Source organism: Labeo rohita, chromosome 13, assembly GCF_022985175.1.
Source record: "Labeo rohita strain BAU-BD-2019 chromosome 13, IGBB_LRoh.1.0, whole genome shotgun sequence".
Classification (NCBI taxonomy): domain Eukaryota; kingdom Metazoa; phylum Chordata; class Actinopteri; order Cypriniformes; family Cyprinidae; genus Labeo; species Labeo rohita.
Genome location: NC_066881.1, coordinates 3,515,276 through 3,537,804, shown reverse-complemented (window position 1 = coordinate 3,537,804; position 22,529 = coordinate 3,515,276). Strand labels below are relative to the sequence as shown.

Sequence of the window (22,529 nt, the reverse complement as noted above, 5' to 3'; positions counted from 1 at the left end):
CTGTTCCACTTTCGTTTGTGACGCAGTTTAAATTGCATTACATTCACGAGCAAATATTGGCAATTCGGGGGAATCATAATATTTACAAAAGGCAGAATATATATGAAAAACTCACCCGTAATCATTTACGCACTGGGAAAAAACATATACAAAGGTGATTAAACAGTCCAGCCAGCCTGATATGTAACCTGCCGCTGTCGAGTCAAAATGTCCGCTCCTAACTGAACTGCGTACGTTACGTGCCACACGGGGGCGTGGTTAGGGCTTTCTCACAAGTACATTATCTGTAAATTTTTGTTCTGAAAGTGGACTTCTCCTTTAAACCAGATCTAAACTCTAGCCACATCCTGGATCCTTTTCAATCTGGCTTCAGTGCAAAACACCATACCGAGTTTGCTCTTTTAACGGAAGTAAATGATCTTTTGTTATCTGTAGGGTTGGGCGATGTCCACCAATTTGGCATTGTACGATGTCTAATGTGAAACATCGCGATGGATGATGGCATCGTCGTCGTAGGCGGCGGGGGGGGGGGGGTGGTTGTTGTAAATAATTAATTCATAACGAATTAATTAATTGTAGCCTACCGTTTCCACTACCTGACCCGCATGGTCTTTGTTTTACCCATAACCAAAACGTAAATAAATAAAGATAAGTTAGATACAAATTACCACCTGTCAATCACTTTTTCCACGGGACTCTGGCATGAATAGGCACAATGATCTGTGTCGTTATAATGGCGTCGACAAACTTGGTTGGTAAAAAAGGTGCAAATTCACCTATCTGGCAGTACTTTGGCTTTAGACCGAATGAAAGAGGACAGCCACGAGACACGTCTGTAGTGGTTTGTAGGATTTGCGGTTAAGTTATCGACAAATTTACATGACCATTTACGTGTTCACCATCCCGCGGAATACAGCTCATTGCCAGTGTAGAGGTCTTCACGGGTCCAAAAATTCGTACCCGAACCCGAAGAGACCCGTAAATTTGTTGCACGGAACCGACCCGGACCCGTATTAAATTTGAAAGTGGGACCCGAACCCATGCAGACCTGAGAAATGCCTCAAATTTACTACCCAGACCCGACGCGGACCCGACCGTTATTCCTAAATTGGACCCGAACCCGGCTGGGAAGACAGAGACCCGACTACACCCGGTCGGCATATATTGCACAGCAAACTGCTAACAAGTCAATAAACAAGTTGCGGAAAAAACATTTTGGCTTATCTACTGTTAGTAGCCCTGACTGCGATCAGTCCTCCTTGACACTAACATTTTCGTCCATGTTAGTCTGTTCCTCTCTCTTGCCAAGTGAAAAAAACTCAATTTATTCATTATTCCAGCTTGGAGCAATTTTTTTTTTTTTTTTTTTTTTTTTTCGAAAAGCGCACAGAACAAGAAGTACGTTACACTTTACTGCATGCGCAGTGGTGTAGTGGTGTCTGGAGAAGTAAGAACTCTTAATTTATTTAAGGTATTGTTTTCCTTATAATGTACTGATTCAAATTAGTAATCAACAATTAATTATCATGTTACCACTCTGAGTTACATGCTCTCGCGCATGCAGACGGCATTTCTGTCACGAAGCAGGACAAAGCGGGCACGGGCGCAGTCATATTTTCAAGGAAGCAGGCACCACGGTCTTGCTGTTATGGAGTATTTGCATTTATTCACGTGCAATTGGATAAGATATTATGTGGTCGACTGTCATGATTTTGGCTAATGCAAGACACTGCTGAATGCGCATCAGAGTGGATTTATAAGTGGGTATACACAAAGTCGACTGCGCTACACCATCGTGCGTGTTCGATAGGTGCGTCTCATCTTCAGTAAAAGAAAACATATGCTTAAAGCTCCACCTAGTTAATCTTATGAATCTTAAAGGAGGAATTTACATGAGACAGCTTGATACCGTCCGCTTGCAGTACTAACATTAACTTCGCGTCACGCATGTTTTTCCCCCCACCTTATTTCCCGCTCACACTTTTCTCATCCTAATTTTACAAGTTGAAAGTTACAAAACACACACAAAGTGCTGACCGACACTGATCACTGGCGGGTGCGATGTTCTCCGATCGATTCGGGTAGTACACACAAATGTTAAACAGACCCGGGACCCGAGGTAATAGATTGGGACCCGACCCGGACGCGACTGACCATTTCAAATATAGATCCGAACCCGTACGGGTCCCGGGTCCTCGGGTCTCGGGTCCTCCGTGAAGACCTCTATGCCAGTGTCATCATCACTGCGGGTTGCGAGCGGGTTGCTGCTGCGGTGGGGGCGGGGCGGGGCGGGGCGGGGCGGGGCGGAGGATCGCGATGCCGGCTCAGCATCGTGATGTAAATCGGCCATCGGCGATGGACGATGGCATTGTCTATCGACCCAACCCTAGTTATCTGCAGGCTCTGGTAACTGTACTATTCTTCTGTTACTGAATCTGAGCTCTGCTTTCAGTACAATAGATCACTGCATACTGTTAAAAAGATGAAATTTTGAGGTTGGCATTTGTGATACTTCATTAGATTGGTTTGCATCATATCTAACAAACAGCAGTTTCTCTGTGAAAATTGGTGAATTTTTATCAAGTTCAGTTCCCATCACTTGTGGTACCCCACAAGTGGACCCTATTCTGGGTCCAATTTTATTTGCTTCCTCTTCGTTTTATTTTTGATACTCAAAGTTTTATACCACATTTAGGCAGTTGACAGTCAGCTGTATTTCCCTCTAAAATCAGGTTCTGATTCAATTCCTCTTTGCTGGTTTGTTTAGAGGACATCAAAAATTGAATGAAAAGTAATTTCCTTCAGTTAAATCAGAAAGACTGACGTTATTTTGTTTGGTCCTCCACACCTTTTAAATAATTTTAGCCCTACTATTTATCTACTTACAGTGCCCTCTGCAAATATTGGCACCCTTGGTATAAGCAAAGGCAGCTGTGGAAATAAATCTGCATTGTTTATCCTTTTGATCTTTCATTCAAAAATTCACAAAATTCTAACCTTTCATTGAAGTAAAACAATGGAAAGTGAGCAGAAAATCTCATTATGAAATAAATATTTTTCTCCAGTTCACGTTGGCCACAATTATTGGCACCCCTAGAAATTCTTATGGGTAAAATATCTCCGAAGTGTATTTCCATTCATATTGCCTTTGTTTTTTTTGTTTTTTTGTTTTTTTTTTTTTTTTTTGCCTAGAAGAGGACGTGTGTCTATATCATCATAATGGATGGTGAGGAGGAGTTTTTGAGTGGCCAAAGACTGTCCAAGGATCACAGCTGGATCCTTGTTGAGTCTTGAGAGATTAGTTGAGTCTTGGGGCCAGAAAAAAAACAAAAAAACAAATAGTCCCTGCATCACCACATGTTGTTTAGGAGAGTTTCAAGAGAAATCCTGCTCACTCATCCAAAAACAAACTCCAGCATATTTAGTTGTCAGATACGACTAGAACTTTAAATGGGACTGACTTCTATGGTCAGATGAAAATAAAAACAAAAGAGCTTTTTGAGCAAACACTCAAGATGGGTTTGGTGCAAACAGGGATAAAAAGTACCCCATGCCCACATTTAAATAAACTGCTGGATCCTTAATCTTCTGGGCCTATTTTTCTGGACATCTTGTTTAGATAGATAGCATCATGGATTTTAGCAAATACTAAGATAAAAAAAAAAAAAATCTAAACCTGACTGCCACTGTTAGAAATCTTATAATGGGCCAAGTTTAGATGTATCATCAGGACAATGATCCAAAACAAACACAGAAATGTGTCACTGAGGACAAAATGAAGCTTCTGCCATGGCCGTCACAGTTCCCTGACCTGAACCCTTTAGAAAATGAGTGTGGTGAACTAAAGAGAACCAACATGGAGCTTGGAATTTGAAGGATCTGGAGAGATTCTATATTAAAGGAATGGTCTTTGATCTCTTGTTAGGTGTTCTCCAAACTCACCAGGGATTATATGAGAAAATTTAGAGCTGTTATCTTGTGAAAAGGATGTTGCAATAATTGTGGCCAACGTGAACTAGAGAAAAAAAATTAATTGAATAATGAAATTTCCCCCAAACCTTCTATGTTTTTACTTCAATGAAAGGTTAGAATTTTGTGCTTTTTTTTGTTTGTTTGTTTGTTTGTTTTTTTTGTTTGTTTTTTTTTAATTACTTTTAGAATGCAGTGGCCAATCAGAGGCGTTCAGAATAGTCATTGCTGAAACCTGGAGTTTTGTTCAGACTGAAACTCGCAAATTCCCTCATCATAAGCAACAAAGTTGCACAGATGTACGAACTGTGTAAGTAAGATATTCATTTATCATACAGTGTATGGACAGCTTCATTAATTATAGAGGAGTTATGAGTGCTTAAACACTCGCTAAATTGACTGTGCTCATTTAGAGTGCGTTCTTTCACCGCGTGATTGTCTTTTCCGAAATTCAGGATATGGGAGCAGAAAATTATATTTATATAATTTCATGTAGTTAATCAATATCACACAAAGAGTGACTTTTTTATTTTTTTATTTATTTATTTATTTAGCAAAAACCAAAAATGTGATATTTATTTTATACAACAGTTCAATAAACCAGAAGTTAATATTAAGAGACATGTTTTAGACAGCATATTTCCTATTTTTGCTCTATTTCACCAACAAAAATCCAAACACAGCCACAGCATTATTTTGCTTCTCCAAGCAACATGGCGGTATTTCGTTCCTGAATGAATCAACCATTTAAATGATTCGGTTCAATCGCAATGACTCACTTATTAACAGTGATTTGCTGACACCTACTGGCGGTTGTAAATTCCACATTTAAAGTACATTTTCATTTTTTAAAATAATTTAAAATATCAGCATTCAACGTTTTAGGATTAGAATATTAAAACATTATTCATGCATTTGTAACTGCAGGTTAAATGCATTCATGTCCTGCATTAAACAGTGGGTAAATACACTGATGATTTTATTTGTGTGGTAACAGCCTAAAATGTCTTTATTGATTAAAAGTAGGGATGCACCGATACCACTTTTTCCAGTACTCGCCCGATACCGATACTTTTATTTTTGGTACTTGCCGATTCCGAGTATTGATACCGATATTTTAAAATTTAACAGTAGATTTGTAAAATATAGGGTACAGAAACTAAAAGAATATGTATAATGTTAGTTGGTCAACTTCATTTATCAAATAAATACAGTCAAACCAAAATGTATTTAGAACACATTATCATAAACTATGTCCTGCACCCACTAGTAAAAAAAAAAAATAAATTATCAAGAGATGGTGTATATCTGCTGTCTGAATAATTTTTGGGTTGACTATATATCCCTTAGTTATTTTTATTTTTACACTTAATTATGCCCATTAAAATGTGTTTTGTTACTTTCACTTTTTGTTTTCTTGCTCTATGGTACATCTTAAATTTAATAGCATTAAACTGCTCCATTGCAGCGGCTCAGTACTGTAATCACGCGAACCACTCATTATGAATCTCCTAACTCTGATATTTTTTACGAATTTGTTTTAATCCAAAAGATGCGTGTGCTAAATATGTGAACATCAATGAAGATCACGCAACGCGCACTCTCTCTTTCTCTGTCTCGCGCTCTCTCTCTCACTCCCTCTCTCTCTATACCGTTAAATAGCTTGTGCATTGATTTAGTTCAATTTGTTTTTGACATATCTCACCGAACTACAAACTTTCAAGTGATGTCAAGGCGGGATATTAACTCGACAGGCCCGCACATCTTGGCCACCGCGTTCTCAATCCAATCTGCGTGCTTTGCCTGTCAGCTGACGCGCACCAGTTATACAAGCTTAATACAGAATGTTTAACATTATATTACTTGCATACATACGACTCCATTCTGCTGTCTGGTCAGGGGGACCCCAACATATCTTCACAACAAAAAAAACAGCGCAAGTGAAAGTCCGTCAGTGCGTGAGTTTCGTGCGTCTAATAGTACTGCATTACAAACAGCATTAATGAAAGCATATCTAAAGTAAAACACAACAGGTGGAAGCACACACTGTCAAGCAATGCGCACGTGTCTAGCGGCTTTCACACTGAACTTGGAAAGCGCTGCGCTATGAAACTCAGTCATTTGTATTATTTGCGCCGCGCGAGGAGTGCTTGTTTCTACGTCGACCAAAGCACACGCGCATGCCGCGCTTAAAGTTCAAAATAGTTTGCCGCTGCGCTTTGAAGGGCTCCGCTTAACCCGCGTTCGGTGTAAGGCCGCTTCTGACAGCGCAAATTCTGTGCAATGAAGGCCACCACGCCTCAGTCGCGCACACGTGCTACATGCACGAAAAAACCAAGCTCAGAATCGATTCTGAAATATAATCGTTGAAGAGAGAATCGCGATGCATTGGAGAATCATTTTTTTTCCTCCCACCCCTTATATGTATATATGTGTGTGTGTGTGTGTGTGTGTTTGGTTGTGCAGCACCTTGGTGAGCACACGTTGCTTTTAAGGTGCTATGTAAATAAACTTGACCTTGACCGATATCACTGTAATAGGTGTCTTGATAAATTACAACTATGTTTGACAGCCCTAGTTCTTGTAAATAAGAAGTCAGGGAAGCAAACCATCCTTTGTTCTAGCCAATATAAAAATACTGTTGTCTTGTCAGTCATTTTGCAGATATTGATTTGCTAATATCTAGTTGATTGAAATTTCTTTGGAAAGCAAAAGTCTGTTAATGCCAGTGACGGCATTTTATGGTGCAGTGTTGTTCTCTGACTCCATTTAGTGAGCTTTTCCTCCTCTTGATTGTTGCATTTCTTCGGATGGCCTTTAGATGTCTCTAAACCTCAATCTTTCTTTTCATGTTCCTTTCAAATTCTATTCATTGTGTGATTTTGCAGATGCAAAGAGAGTAATGAACGTGTAAATGAAGATCTTTTCCCTGCTCAAAATGAAGACTCCAAACTTCATCATCTAAATAAAAGAACGGTAAGAAAATTAAACACAAAGCATTTCTAAAACAACAAACATGTTGACTCATTTTGCTCTTTTGAATTGAAATGGTTGTTAAATAAAATAAGATATTTTGGTAATTAAATAAACATCAAATAATCTCATACATGCTTTTTTTTTTATATATATATATATATATATATATATATATATATATATATATGTGTGTGTGTGTGTGTGTGTGTGTGTGTATATATATATATATATATATATATATATATATATATATATATATATATATATATATATGTATGTGTGTGTGTGTGTGTGTGTGTGTATATATATATATATATATATATATATATATATATATATATATATATATGTATGTATGTGTGTGTGTGTGTGTGTGTGTGTGTATATATATATATATATATATATATATATATATATATATATATATATATATATATATATATATATATATATATAATTTTACTTATTTTTTTTATTGTTTTTACAGCATCGTTGCATGCAGCCTAGAGATATTCCTGTAAAGACTCCTGAGAATGACAGGCGGATGAAGAGAAAATTAGACAAGATGATGGAAGGCCTGATCTCCTCATCCCCCATTGGTGAGAAAAGCAAGTTTTTTTTGTTTTTTTTTCCCCCTCATTCATTTTATGTTTATTTCATTCAACAATTTGTGAGGTGTGTTGTGCATTTGGAATTTTGTTTTTATACAGTTTCCGACGCCTCACCATTCGTTATTGATGAGGAAAATGGAGTAGTGTACAGTCCTTCATTAAAACGCTCTGACAGCATGGCTCGGCGACTGAGAGAAATGAGAGCTCAACGTGAACATCTCTCACCCACTGGTATTTCCTCAAATCATTTTGAGAACTAGTTTTCATTTGTAAACTAATAATTTTGTGTTCTACCAGCCCACAAAGCTTTGTATTGAGTTATAGGGGTGCAAGTCTTTTGGTTTGTAGAGAATCTGTTTTATTCACTACTTTTGATTAGTTTCTTTCGAATTTATTAATAAGGAAAAGCATTTAGCCACCTAATTTTTAAAGGGGTCATCGGATGCTAAGTTCACTTTTACATGCTGTTTGAACATTTGTGTGTGTTGGCAGTGTATGTACAAATCTACCCTATAATGATAAAAATCCATGCAGTGGTTTTTAAACTAATCTGTAAAAATAATATCCCCTTTTTCAAATCGAGCCATTCTCAGATGCCTGTCGTTGTTGCGTCACACAGACAGGCCGCTCCCATGATAGTTGATTGACATAAGTGTCTTAGCAAAGATCAGTTGTAACAGTCCAACCTCCATGTTTTGATGCCGGAGCAGGGATGTAAGTTAGAAAAGAATTGAGCGATTGAGGTGTTGCGTTGCTGGATGTAATAATGAACGTAGTGGTCGTCATTTACGCCCTACATCTGAGCTGCTGAAGATGCAGTGGATTACATTTGTATGTGAAGGGAATGTGCCTCCCGATCTAAATATATCCATCTATGTTCGCGCTAATCATTCGTGATCCAGCTTCACTGACAGCAGAAGTGAGTATACAGGTTTTTTTTATGAATCTTTGCGATCGCCTTTCCTAATAATGTGCTAGTTAGCAGGTCTAGCGACTGAACACGGCTAAATGCGGCTAAAGTAAACGGGCTCGTCAGTCCACAGAGAGAAGAGAGGGGCGGGGCGAGCAGAGCTTATTTGCATTTAAAGGAGCCTCGACCAGAATGTGATGATTTTTGCAGAGCTGATTTTGGCAAGGTAAAAAGGATGTTGTCTTACACTACCATTGAGAATTTTTAACCAAAGTATATTATAGACTTTTCATTAAGACCCTAAAGAATCATATTAACTTGTGGAAAATGGGCATCCGATGACCCCTTTAAAGTAAGAGAGGGCATGGCCATTTGTAACTCGTTCAAGGTTTCCACTGTCATTCATTTTGGGTTAATTTACCTGTACAAAAACCGTCTGATATGCTGCTTGATTTCAAACTTGTATTTGTACGGTGTTTATCACATTTTAATCTGTTACCATCAGTGCAGACTTTTACAGTTTACTGCACTTTATTATTCTTTTAATTATTAGAACCGGTGAAAAGAAAATATCTTACTTCTGCTTTGCAAATAAGGGGAAGGGGTTCTTCAAAACTTCCCCTATTCTTTCTTGGGTGCAGGAATTTACCCTACACCATGCTGGAGAATATTGCCACCCTCTGTTGTGAATAGTTTGCTCATGTTACTCAAATTATTATTATTATGTTTTTTTTTTTTTTAAATAAATACATTGAGAAAAATAAATGAATTATCACATCCTACAGATCATCTGTGCATACTGTACAAATAAACCTCTCTTTCAGGTGTTTATTTCATTTTGTCTTGTCCCTTAGCCTCACAGATGCTGGAGAGTGGCTCAGGATGTGATTCGCCTTCAAGACCTTCTCTTGGGGCATCACCAAATCTGTCTTTCTTGCAGCACCTAGGTTTGATGAAACATAAGTCTTCTTTTTTTTTTTTTTTTTTTTCTTCAGTAGTAGGATAATTGCCATAGTAAATGTTTTGCATTACGTAGAACTAAAAGTGTTAAACTTTTACTTTTACAGAGGAAGAACCTTTGGATTGCTTTACAACCTCTCACTATCATTCTTCAGAGAAAACAGATGAACAAGGAAAACATAATTGTCATAAAAAGTTAATAATGAACATGACTAATAAACCAAAAAAACAAACACCACCTGAATCAGACACTGCCTTAGTTATGTGCAGTCTGGCCGGCATTGAAACAAATAGTAAAGTCTCACCTATGTCTTCCAGATCAAGACGGTCTTTAGTGAACAACACTGGAGAAAAGAAACAGTCCACTTTGGAAAGTTACATTAATAAACCCTGTTCAGAAAGAAAACAACGCTCACACCTCAAACTACAAACTGAAAACAGTGGAATATCTGTTAAGTTATCTAGCAGCCCTGAAAGACCTAGAAGTTCCTTGCCTGAAAGCCTGACAAAAACAAAACACAAAAACAACAAAACTATACAGCAGTCCAAAGAACTCCAGACCAACTCCACACGTTTATATTCCAAGAAGCCGTCTTCATTAGACCGTTGTTTTACAGAAATTGAAAGTGATGGATCAGTAACTCCCAAGCCTGTTCATAAATTTCAGTGTCAAACTTCTGCAGCACTGCATTCTGTTGACTCAGTTGGTGATCTTCCTAGTAGAGATCTTGTGGATGGTGAGATGTTTGAAGACTACTTCTCACCAGCCAACAATGCCCTTAAACGAAGGGTTGTTTTATTTGGTTCAACCTCAGAAAAATTGCACATGCCCGCTTTTGACCTGGAGGACTCAAAAAAGAGGAAGGGCAAGAGATTATGTGGTAAAAAGCGAAAACATGAAAAAATCAACATTAAGGACTTGGTTGATTTATCAGACCTTGCTCCTGAGATGCACGAATCAAGGCCTGAATGTTTGTCTGTGAAGATGTGTGAATTGCCCAGATTTGAAGAAATAAAACTTGAGACATCGGCAAAGAAACAGAGGACACAAACTAGGCTGAGCTCTGCTGTTCTTTTTGAAGGGAAGAAGCGTAAAACCTCAACTGAACTCAGCCCTGCTAATGAAAAGACATCAATGGCTACTTCTCCAGTGTCATCTTCAGCGGTTAATGTGAAGCTACAGATACAGAACTGTCTTGAAACTGACCCTGACCCCAAAAATGGCATTGAAAAGAAACAAATGGGTTTAAAAAGTATGTGAATTTTATTTTATTTTATTTAAATTGGACCTTGCTTATCCCTAAGCACAGCTGAGTTTATAATTCACAAAGCTAGGACTGGCATATGTAGGAAGTGCTAAAATGTAAAAGCTGTATTTTAGATGAAAATGTACACCCCAGAAGCTGTATCAAATTGTACTCTCTGGCTATGCAATGAAATCTAGGTCCCTGCTAAACTGTGATAAGATGAAATTCTTTACATTTTTATACTTAAAAGCAAGGAATATCCTTTGTGTTAGTTGAGAAATAGTTAAAAAAATGTTTTAAAAGCATGCTTTTAAAATGTTACATGGTTGAATAAACATTTTAAGAAACACTCTTATCTGCTGCTCAGCTGTGTCACTGTGCACCTGCTATGTGGTGCTTTCCTCTACTCTCAACTCAACTTTCTTTCTTTGTTTGCGTTATATCAGTTGTAGGGAAAGAAAATAAAAGCACAACTGATGGGAGCATTGAGAGAAGTCCTGAAATGAGTAGCAAACCAATAAATATGAAAAAGGACAAGTACATGAAGGTAAGGTAACTACAGTTTTAGTTGTTTCCATGTCTTTTAGATAGTATTAAACATTTCAGTTGGGCAAAAATTTGATAAAGGTATATTTGAGAAAAAAAAGTCACATCACAGATGCATTACTTGGTGGTGGTTGTTTTTTTTTTTTTTGTTGTTTTTTTTTGGTACAATGATGCATTTTTACTCGTGTTTGCCTGGACTGATGATGTGTTGTTCTTTTTCCTGTGCTTAACTGTGGCTTTCCTGTGCTTCAACCAAAACCAGACTACTGTGATTATTTAGCACAAACACACTATTTATTTATTTATTTATTTTTTATAAAAGTAAACAAAAATCAAATTTTGAAATGATTTATTTTAAGGCAGTAATTCATGGCATCAAATGTGTTGTGGCTGGCACAAACTGTTTATTTACATTAACATGAAAGTATGTGATTTGGTCTGTTTTGTTTTACCTCGTGACACACACCCTTTGAGGGTGTGTGTCAACTTACTCTTGTTGACATCTAATTTGATGCAACTGTTTTTTTTTTTTTTTTTTTCTGTTTCCCCCACTTTCCCACTTATTAGGATACCATTCTTAAAGTTATCCTGGATGCCAAATGGCTGTTTTCCATATGTAGTATTTTGCCTCCTTTACAATTTAACAAGTTTTTTAAAGCTGCATTTTAACCCATGCTTTCGGCTTGATGCTTGTGTTCATGGAGAAGCATAGCATGGCCTAGTAATACAGCATAGTAATTAATTCAGATGCAGTTGTTATATGCTACTCTCTTTGTTGCCTTCCTGGCTTCCTGTCTGTTTTCTTTGCCACTGTGACTTGCACCTGGCAGAGTTCTCTTTTTGCTTTCTCTCTGCTTGAAAGAAAAAAAAAAAAAACTCCTGCCACAGAGAGAAAGGGCTTTCATCTCTAGACACTTTCTCTGTTTGATTTGATTCCACAAAAACTGTGTCACTGAGCAAATTCAAATTGATCACATTGGGGTCTATTCCATTGTGGTAAATAATTTAGTGGATGACCTCACAGGTGATCTGAATGCAGAGTATGAGCATTTCATTGAGATTTATTGTACATATTTACTAAAGTTGAAATTATTTGCAGTTGAAGGAAAAAATGTAACTTGATAAATTAATATAAACAGATTCATACTTTAAATAGCAACTTCTTGATTCTGTATTCCTACTATAGTATTTTTCACAAATAATGAAATGTAATAAGTTGAGTATGAATTAAACTAAACTAAACACAAACATTACACACAGTAATCTGGTAAATCTGTCTGCAGTGGGAATCATGGTTTGTTTGTTTGTTTTTTCCCCCCAAGTAAAGAAATGGTACCACTAATTTTACTTAGAGTACACAGTGAATATAACATAGCCAACTGTAGTGCAGCATAGTTTGAAATCACAGATTAAAAGAAGATTAAGATTTCAGTTTGATTCACCAAAACTTGCAAATTTGTATGTTTAAAAAAATGAAATGTTTCTTAGATATTCAAAGACTTGTTTAAATTATATAAATGTGCATTAGCTAAATGCTGACAGCAGATGATAAAGTATTATTTTACCCTTTTTAGCTTACTGCTATTAGAGTAGTAAATGCTATAAAAACCATTTCATATACTTTTGTATACTTAATTTACCTTTTAACAGTTTATGTCTCATAATTTATTAGAAATGTTAAAGGGGTCATCGGATGCCCATTTTCCACAAGCTGATATCATTCTTTAGGGTCTTAATGAAAAGTCTATAATATACTTTAGTTAAAAATTCTCACTGGTAGTGTAAAACAACACCCTTTTTACCTTGTCAAAATGAGCTCTGCAAAAATAATTTCATTTTGCAAATGAGCTCTGCTCGCCCCACCCCTCTCTTCTCTCTGTGGAGAGACAAGCCTGTTTACTTTAGCCGCGTTTAGCTGCTAAATTTGCTAACTAGCACATTATTAGGAAAGACGATCGCAAAGATTCATTTAAAAAAACAAAAAAAAACAAACCAAAAAAAAAAAAAAACCTTATACTCACTTCTGCGGTAAGTGAAGCCGAATCATGAATGATTCGCGCGAACAGAGACGGATATATGTAGATCGGGAGGTGCATTCCCTTCACAAACAAATGTAATCCACTGCATCTTCAGCGGCTCAGATGTCGGGCATAAATGACGACCACTACGTTCATTATTACATCCCACAACACAACACCTCAATCGCTCAATCGGAGATATTCTTGTCTAACTTGCATCCCTGCTCCGGCATTGAAAAAAGAGGGCAGACTGTTACAACTGATCTAAGGTAAGACGTTCATGTCAATCAGCTATCGTGGCAGCGGCCTCTGTGGGTGTGACGCCACAACGATTTGGAAAAAAGAGATACATTTACATAGATTTTTACAGATTAATTAAAAACCACTGCATGGATTTTGATCATTTTAGGGTAGCTTTGTACATACACTGCCAACACACATTAATGTTCAAACAACATGTAAAAGTGAACTTTGCATCCGATTACCCCTTTAAATAGAGAAAACAAAATAATTTAGACAAAGAATAGGAGCTCTGACACTAAGGCACTGGTGTTCTCAAGGCTGTCAAAATAAAAGTCCTGTTTCTGACCCATCAGCTGAGTAAAACAAATGTATTGACCGGTGCCGATAGAAATGCCAATATATTGGCCTTTGGTGCTATATCGGTTGACCTTGTAGTAACTTAATTTTTTTGTTAGATGTCGTCATGTGGCCCACACCTATATGGCAGTCCTTTATGTCTAATCTATAAGCTCTCAGTAGTTTTGTTGGGAAGGACCAGAATAGAGACTGGCCCCTTTTCTCTTTTTGTGACTAAAGACTTCATAACAGAGTGCAAGAACTGGCCACCAAGCTTAGTGTGTCATACGGAAAAAGTTTGTTGGAAACAAGCGCTCGTTGAAGTTCACATTAATTCTTTGCCTTAAGTACATACTCCTTTAAGAATAAGAATAATTAATAATAATATACGTCGCTGCATTGTAATTGTTATGTTGTGATGTTTTCAGGTTCATTTGATGAGTGTAATTGCTTTTCAGACACCTCTCTCAAACTGTGCGTCTGTACTTTAGTTATTATAAAACATTTAATTTCAGTTAATTTAATTGTCAAAATGCAGTTTTACCAATTTAGTTATATTTTCCAAAAATAAAATGATTAGGATTAATTTAGTTAAAATGTTAAATTAAATAAAAGATAAAATGTTCTGTAAAAGTCAGACACCCCCAGGGCTTCTTGCCCCGGATAAGGAGTCATTTTGCTCCAATGGTGGGGCAAGATAGCCCCCATTTATGATGTTCAGTTTTACCAAACTAAACCATTAATTGTTTCCATTTTATTCTCATAATAGTCTGAGTGATGCATAACGATCCTCTTGATGCTAAACACATGTAAATGTGTTATAATTTATCAGTATTTCCATCAAAAACAGACCAAATTGAGTCCAAAGATCAAATACCCGTGCCTGTCACCCGTCTAACTCACACCCGCACCACCGTTGCGTCAATTTTAGCAGTTCACCCGTCGAGTGCAGGCGGTGAGTCACGTCATGCCCCCGCATGCATTCCATCCACCGTCCTCAGCTGCAAAGCATTCATCCTGACGGACTTGCCAAGATGAGGAGGGAGCTCACTGGATTCCCGGCCCCAAGCATCGTAGCCTGCATTATTTTCCCCTTGCTCCTGCAGTCGTAAAACTCAGTTTACGCAATAACAACACAAGTGTTCTCTCAAAAAGAGCTGTTTCCTCCTCATTCTTTCGATGCAGCGTTACTCACTCTGCTTCTGAGCAGAGCCGCTGTCTCTGTCTCTTATGGCCTCCTGGTGTTATCCTCCACAAGCCATTTCCCCGCCAGCAAGCTATTTTGCCCAGCTAGGTGACACAGACCACCCTGTTTCAATGACATGACTTTGACACTAACATTGCCTCAAATGTTGAGACAGGAAGTTCACAGTCTGCTTGTAAAAGGAATGATAAAGCGACTCCCTCAGAGGAAGCTTGAGAGTGGGGTTTACAGCCTCAATTTTGTGGTGCCCAAGATAAATGGGGTACACTGTGTGATTCTGGACCTGAGGCCCATTCACCAACTGGATTGCATTTGTAGATCTGAATGATACATACTTCCATATTCATATTGTGACGCCCCACAAATGCTTCCTGAGATTCTCATTCGAGGGCACATATGCATAGATGCAAAACTTTCCCCTCGAGAGTGAACGGTATAAGCATTCTAAATTATCTGGACGACTGGCTGATCATACTTACTTGCTTATCAGTCATACGGATATGCTGCTTGCTATCTGGAGTCTGTAAGGCAAAAGAGCATGTTCCCCCAGAATCAGTCTATAACATATCTGGGAATTTTGGCACATAAACCGCTTGGAACTGAGGGTGGTCTCCTTAGCTGTAATGGCCTTTCTGCCACAGTTGGAGCAGTGATATGTGCTGATTAGCACTGACAGCATGTCTGCAGTTTCGTACATATATTGCCAGGATGGCATGCGGTCCAGAGCCCTTTTCAAGTAGGCAGTGAGCCTTCTGTTGTGGGCAGATTGTAACTAATTCTCCATCAGAGCGGTGTATATTCCCGGTCTCCTAAACTACTTATGGAGCGCACATGCCTTTGAGGAATGGAATTCCTCACGGAGAGTGGAGGCTGCATCCCTGCTTGGTTCAGATGATTTGGGACCACTTTAGAAAGGTGAAAGTGGATCTGTTTGTGATTTTATTTTATTTTTTTATTTTTTATTTTTTTTTTAAAAAGAACACACACTGCCCAGTGTTCTTTTCGCTCTCTCTCTTCCCACTGATAGGGGATGCTTTGACGTTGCGCTGGCCGGGAGCCAGACTTTCCCAACATTTCCCCCGGTGAAGATTTTGGCAAACCATTGTTGTAGTAATCTTTTTATTAGTTATGTTGAATAAATGAAAACAGTTCAGTCTTCTGTTTATTCAGCTACGGTTGTAGGGATTTCCATTACCTTTCTTCTGCTGGGCAAATTTGGCGAGAGCGCCCTCTGGCTTTTGGATGGCGTTTTACTACTTTTTTTTTTTGTTTTTTTTGTTTTTGTTTTTTTTTAAGAACTGGCTGTATCCTATAATTTTTCAGGAAATTGGAGAAGGGGATGAGTTCCCACAATGATTCTCACAATGTCTCATTCCCGTTCTCAGAGAACCGAGGTTACAACAATAGCCAGAGACGTTTATTTTATTATGTTGGCTTGATAATCATTATAATCATTATCATAGCATTAATTATTAAAAATCAAAAACTTTCTGTAGTCTTGCATTGGCTGAGCAAAAATGCCCCATCTAGAGGACAACTGCAGTCCACTACAGGGAGCCACGGGAAAACTACTTTTGTTTTCAGTAGAGATTTATTTTACAAATAAATGGATACATTTCAATCATACTGACAAGCTAAACCAACATATCTGATCATAACCAGGTCAGAGCTTAAAGGGGTCATCGGATACAAGAAGTACACTTTTTCATGTTGTTTGAACACTAATGTGTGTTGGCAGTGTATGTGCAAATCTACCCTATAATAATAAAAGTCCATGCAGTGGTTTTTAAGTAATCTGTAAAAAATAATATCCCCTTTTTCAAATCGAGCCTTTCTCGGACGTCACACCGACAGAGACCACTCCTACGATAGTTGATTGACATGACCGTCTTACCTCAGATCTGCTGTAACAGTCCGAGCACCATTGTTTCGATGCCTGAGCAGGGATGTAAGTTAGACAAGAATATCTCTGATTGAGCGATTTGAGGTGTTGTTTTGCTGGATGTAACAATGAACATTGTCATGGTCATCATTTACTCCCGACATCTAAGCTGCTTAAGATGCAGCGGATTACGTTTATTTGTGAAGGGAATGCGGCTCCTGATCTACATATATCCGTCTATGTCCGCACAAATCATTCGTGATCCAGCTTCACTTACAGCAGAAGTGAGTATAAGGTGTTTTTTAAGAATCTTTATCGCCTTTCCTAATAATGTGCTAGTTAGCAAGTTTAGCTAAAGTAAACAGGCTCGTCACTTCACAGCAGGGAAGAGAGGGGCGGGGCGAGCAGAGCTCATTTGCATTTAAAGGAGCAATCCCCTCAGAATGGTATCATTTTTGCAGAGCTCATTTTGACAAGGTAAAAAGGTTGTTGTTTTACACAACCATGGAGAATTTTTGTATATTATACACCCTAAAGAATCATATCAACTTGTGGAAAATGGGCATCTGATGACTCCTTTAACAATAATGACTGATGGCCAGAGACCAGTGTGAAAGATGCTTGGGTCAGATGACTGATCTGTCTTTGCTGCAGTCAGCCACTGCTGCATGCTCACAATAATTAGCATGTGCTTTAAAGCCTTGTAAATTAAAACATTCAAGCACATGTATGTATGTATGTATGTATGTATGTATGTATGTATGTATGTATGTATGTATGTATGTATGTATGTATGTACGTATGTACGTATGTACGTATGTATGTACATACTCGTCAATGGCGGGGAAAGAGTTTAAGAGCTAAACTAGCAAGTGATTAGAGGTCGACCGACATGGCTTTTTCTCTGGCCGATGCCGATATTTAGAAATCGGGGCAGCTGATGGCCGATATATGATGGCGATGTTTTGTTTTGTTTTTTGTTTTGTTTTGTTTTTGGACTGTTTATTTTTACCCCCTGATTTTATTTATTTTTTCAGTAAAATAAATATAATTCAAAACAAAACAATACAAGAGTAGTGTTACACAGAGTAGCACCCAGAAAAAAAATCCAAAAATCCAGATGTAAAACAAAGACTTAAGATGAAAATGACATGAAATTACCATTATATCTAGTAGATGGCAGCAGAGGATCACTCATTAGCTCAGTTAACATTCCACTTCCTAGTTTTAATGTCTTGCTTTTGAATTTATTATATAATTACTATTATAATAAAGGTATGTACTTTTACTGTACTAAGTATAATAAACATTTTTTATCGTAATTTTTTATAATAAGTTTTATCTTTAACTGTACAAGCTGCTATATATTCAGCCAACACAGACTTGTTGCTGCTGTAGTTTTGTTTCTCTGAATTTACTCTGCATTAATGCGCAGCTCTATTTTGACATCTGCTTCTAAGATAGTTTGTTTGGTCCATTGCCAAGTTATCACTGTCAATCATACTAATGACTCATATTTTTTTTTTTTTTTTTTTTTTTTTTTTTTTTTTTTTTAGCAGGACAATTTAGCGGCTTCACTCGTTTTTTTTATAATGGGAAGATCTGTGAGTGTTTACATCCCTGTTCTGCTGCTTATAACTGCTTAACCCACAGACTCATTTAATGAGGATTAGTTTAATGTGCACTTTTAGCCATAAGTTTCTTCTGAATTGCACTCGAGGCAGTGTTACACGTTCCACCACAACACTTAGCTGCTCACAGATGTGGCTGCCTATTAACAAAGACTAGAATATTAATCTGCCTAATATGCAGCACAATCGGCTGATGCTGATTAATTAAAAAATGCCAAATTTAATACACCTTATTACTATTCTCATGTTAATCACATATAATAGCTTACATTAAGACTCCACCCATTACAGTAACCGCCATTTAGAAAAGTTTTTGCTGCTACTCCTTCAGAATTAGTCCAGTTCTTCCTAGAATTGGCATAGAAATGACTGAACAGAATTTTTCTATTCATCTTGATTTAAAAGTTATGATGATGTGAACTTAATGACGTTAACCCAAAATTGGTTCAGAGGCTGTATGTCAGCCAAACTTCAGTCAATCATAATTAAACTTTATATGCTGTATCACTACCATTATCTGAGGATACATGCCAAAGTTGCGAACAGTGCCACTTATGGATACGAGATAACATAAATGGCTGTTTTTAACTAATAACTTTTGAATGGTTAGTCAGAAAATCATGATATATGTATTACTTGGGTCATGCCGAATCTGTGGATGGTGATTTTTGCCCGGATCGTCTGAACCATTTGTCGTCATATTTATCATATTTATCATGTTTTTTTTTAACCACCTGACATATCGGCACAAAAATTTAAAGGAATCGTCAAAAGCATGTGCTTGGACGTACCCTGGTAGTCTGAACACAGCGCCACCTATTGTTCCAGAGAGATAGTGATTTTTGGAAAAACACTTATAACTTTTGAAAACATTGTCCCAATTTTGTTCTTTTTATATTGTTTTATTAAACAACTCGTTTCTTTTCACTACTTCTCCTACAAATTTTGTCTAAAATCGGACCAGATGACCTTTGGACTGAACCACACAGAAAGAACTGAATGGAGTGAGAGGAAAAATACTTTTGTTTTCCGAGAAATACCTCTCTGAAGTTGAACATGGCTTTGTTTGTTGACATGCTATTTAGCTTAGCATGCTAGATGTTCACAAGCTAACCAATTACAATACTGTCCAGTGTGGCTCTTGAACTATCAGGGTAACCATAAGCTACATTAGCGTTAAGTTAGCTTCACTTTTGCTTTACTTTGTACAGTAAATATGGTGGTAAATATATTTTCCCACTGTGTTGAGAGCAAAATGTTAATTGAATTTTGTATTTTGATAAGACAAATAAAAATAACAAATAGGCTACCATTTTTTTTTTTTTTTTTTTTTTTTTCTCTGCAGCACTTTTTTCTATTGTGTTGACAGCAAAAGAAGAAATTACTAATACTATTCATTACTAAATAAATTAATCCTATGAGTCATCACATTTATATCAGTGAATTATGTACATTTGTATATCCTCCTTACCGTACTTGCGTGGTAGCCTAGTTTCTTAAAGGAGAAGTCCACTTCCAGGACAACATTTTACAAATAATTTACTCACCCCCTTGTCATCCAAGATGTTCATGTCTTTCTGTCTTCAGTCGTAAAGAAATGATTGTTTTTGAGGAAAGCATTTCAGGATTTTCTTCATATAATGGACTTCAACTGTGCCCCCGATTTTGAGCAAGTCGGGCAAGTTACTCTGAAAATGTAATTACTGATTACTTCTTTTAAAGTAATCAAATTACTGTTCTGATTACTTTATTTCAAAAGTAATTAGATACGTTACTAACTTTTTTTTCCGTACGTCCACAAAATTTACGTGAAATATTATGTTTGTGTGTTGCCTAACATCTCAGCATAAACGCTCCCAGCGACCTTTGGGTTACAAGCCCGACTCTCTAACCATTAGGCCATGACTGCCCTGAATCTTTGATGTGACTCGCAAAGAACTAGTCGTCTTGGGGAGTGATTCGTTCAGTCGCGTATGCGCAACATCCTATTAGGTTCCATACTGGATTTAGTTCACAGGTTTTTCGAGTCGTTTATTCATCTTATGGGGCTGTGATGCTGATATTGCTAAAATTAACGAAATGTCTCAAAAAGATTTGTTCATTTTGCTGAATGAGACTCAAAGGTCCAAGTCGGTAAAATGATCCGAACTTCCCATCACTAATATGAATCATGTCTAAGTTCATCGTCTGTGTATTCTGGCTAAAAATTGTAGAGTATGGCGAAAAACTCCATCTTATTTTCTCCTACAACTTCAGAATCGTCCGATACATTGTACCTTTTTGTTTGTAAACAGCATTTGACTTACTTGCACTTTCTTAGTCTTTGCGCGTTCACTTTGTAAACACTGGGGTTGTGGTTCTGCCTATGTTCGGCCTGACCTTTCGACCTGATTCAATAGTACGTCGTGAACGTGTATGCCAGAACCTGTGCTACACGAACTTTTGTGCTTTAAAAAGTATACACATTTTTATTTTCCGAAAAAAATGATCGATCGCTTCGCTAGATAAGACCCTTCTTCCACGGCTGGGATCATTTAGAGTCCTTTGAAGCTGCATTTAAACTACCTTTTGGAAGTTCAAAATCGGGGGCACAACTGAAGTCCATTATATGAAGAAAAATCCTGACATGCTTTCCTCAAAAACCATAATTTATAAACCATAATAACGACTGAAGACAGAAAGACATGAACATCTTGGATGACAAGGGGGTGAGTAAATTATTTGTGAATTGTTGTTCTGAAAGGGGACTTCTCCTTTAATACATTAATTTATATGCGTTAATGTTGGTCACAAATGCAAACTGAAAATTACACTATATAATTTACTTATACAATACTGTGCATGACATGCAGAAACAGATATTGTCTACGTGAATTAGTGTGTATTTTCTTAGTCAAATTGTGGTTATGTTGTAGTATTGAATTCCCATCATTTGAAATGGTGGTGGCCAATCTGTCAATCATGATTGACTGGTAGATGTTTATTACTGTCCCAGTAGTTCCTGATAATACCAGAAAAAATAAGTTCAAAAAGTAAATTATATTTCTCCAGGCTTTCTACAGTACTTTTTGTACTTTTATTAAAAAAAAAAGATAAGATTCTGGCTTTGTCTATTTAATGACTGCTATAACAGCTGATTGCAACGTGTGTTGCTATTACTGTGGAAAAAGATGTTACCTGTCAGACATAATTCATCCTTTTTTTTTTCTTGACTTCACATCTTGATTTGATTTGTTCTTATTTTGTAACTTGAAGTAAAACTGCGTTTGTATTCATAGACGCTAAATCAGCGCTAAAAATTTAGTGTTTTCTAAATGGTGAATGGTTTTAGTGCACTATATAGGCGATAGGGAGCAATTGAGACAGTGTAAATATGCTTTCCGTTGAGGCGAAAGAAGTCTGGTTTTGTGCTACATCACGCAAACCACCGCAGAGTGCGTACAGCAGGGATGGTGTTTCCATATGGCAGCCACCATACCCACCCAGTCAGGCATTATTATTATTTATTTATTATTTATTTATTATTAGTTATTTATAAAAATAATAGATGTTTAGTTAAATGTCATCAAAATCATTAAGTGTATTATTAACTACAAAAATATATATATATAATCTTTGTGTTTTTAATTTCTTTTTTTGTCTTTACAGAAAAATAGAGCTCTTGGAGCTCAAAAACAAATGTAGCGCAGACAAGTCATCAGATTGTAATATAATTACTTTGTAATTAGTTACAATGAAATGCTTTACATTTACAAATGCTCCTATACCCCCCTACTTCAAGTAAATTTATGAACATGAACATGTTATTTCTCTTGTACTCTAAACCCTACCCTAAACTTAATATTAACAAATACAAGCATTAAATAATAACACATTTACTGAAGTAACCATGCCATTTTATTTTGCTGCTTTAAGACTTTGAGCTCTTGGAGCTGTATTTGGAAATAAATAAAATTTTAGTGCAAACAAGTCATCAGATTGTAATATAATTACTTT

General features: G+C 37.1%; 1 protein-coding gene across 2 annotated transcripts in view; it reads left to right on the top strand.

The window, feature by feature from the left end:
- mcph1 (microcephalin 1) overlaps nt 1-22,529 on the top strand; it is a 114,997-nt gene that overhangs the window by 15,302 nt on the left and 77,166 nt on the right. Inside the window, exons 5-11 of one of the 2 annotated variants that reach the window (XM_051126729.1) lie at nt 6,858-6,945; nt 7,433-7,544; nt 7,656-7,787; nt 9,321-9,413; nt 9,534-9,621; nt 9,745-10,679; nt 11,120-11,220. In XM_051126729.1, coding sequence (XP_050982686.1) covers nt 6,858-6,945; nt 7,433-7,544; nt 7,656-7,787; nt 9,321-9,413; nt 9,534-9,621; nt 9,745-10,679; nt 11,120-11,220 — 1,549 coding nt within the window. Of the gene's footprint in view, nt 1-6,857; nt 6,946-7,432; nt 7,545-7,655; nt 7,788-9,320; nt 9,414-9,533; nt 10,680-11,119; nt 11,221-22,529 lie in introns of both variants that reach the window. The other variant, XM_051126728.1, reaches the window with a different exon arrangement.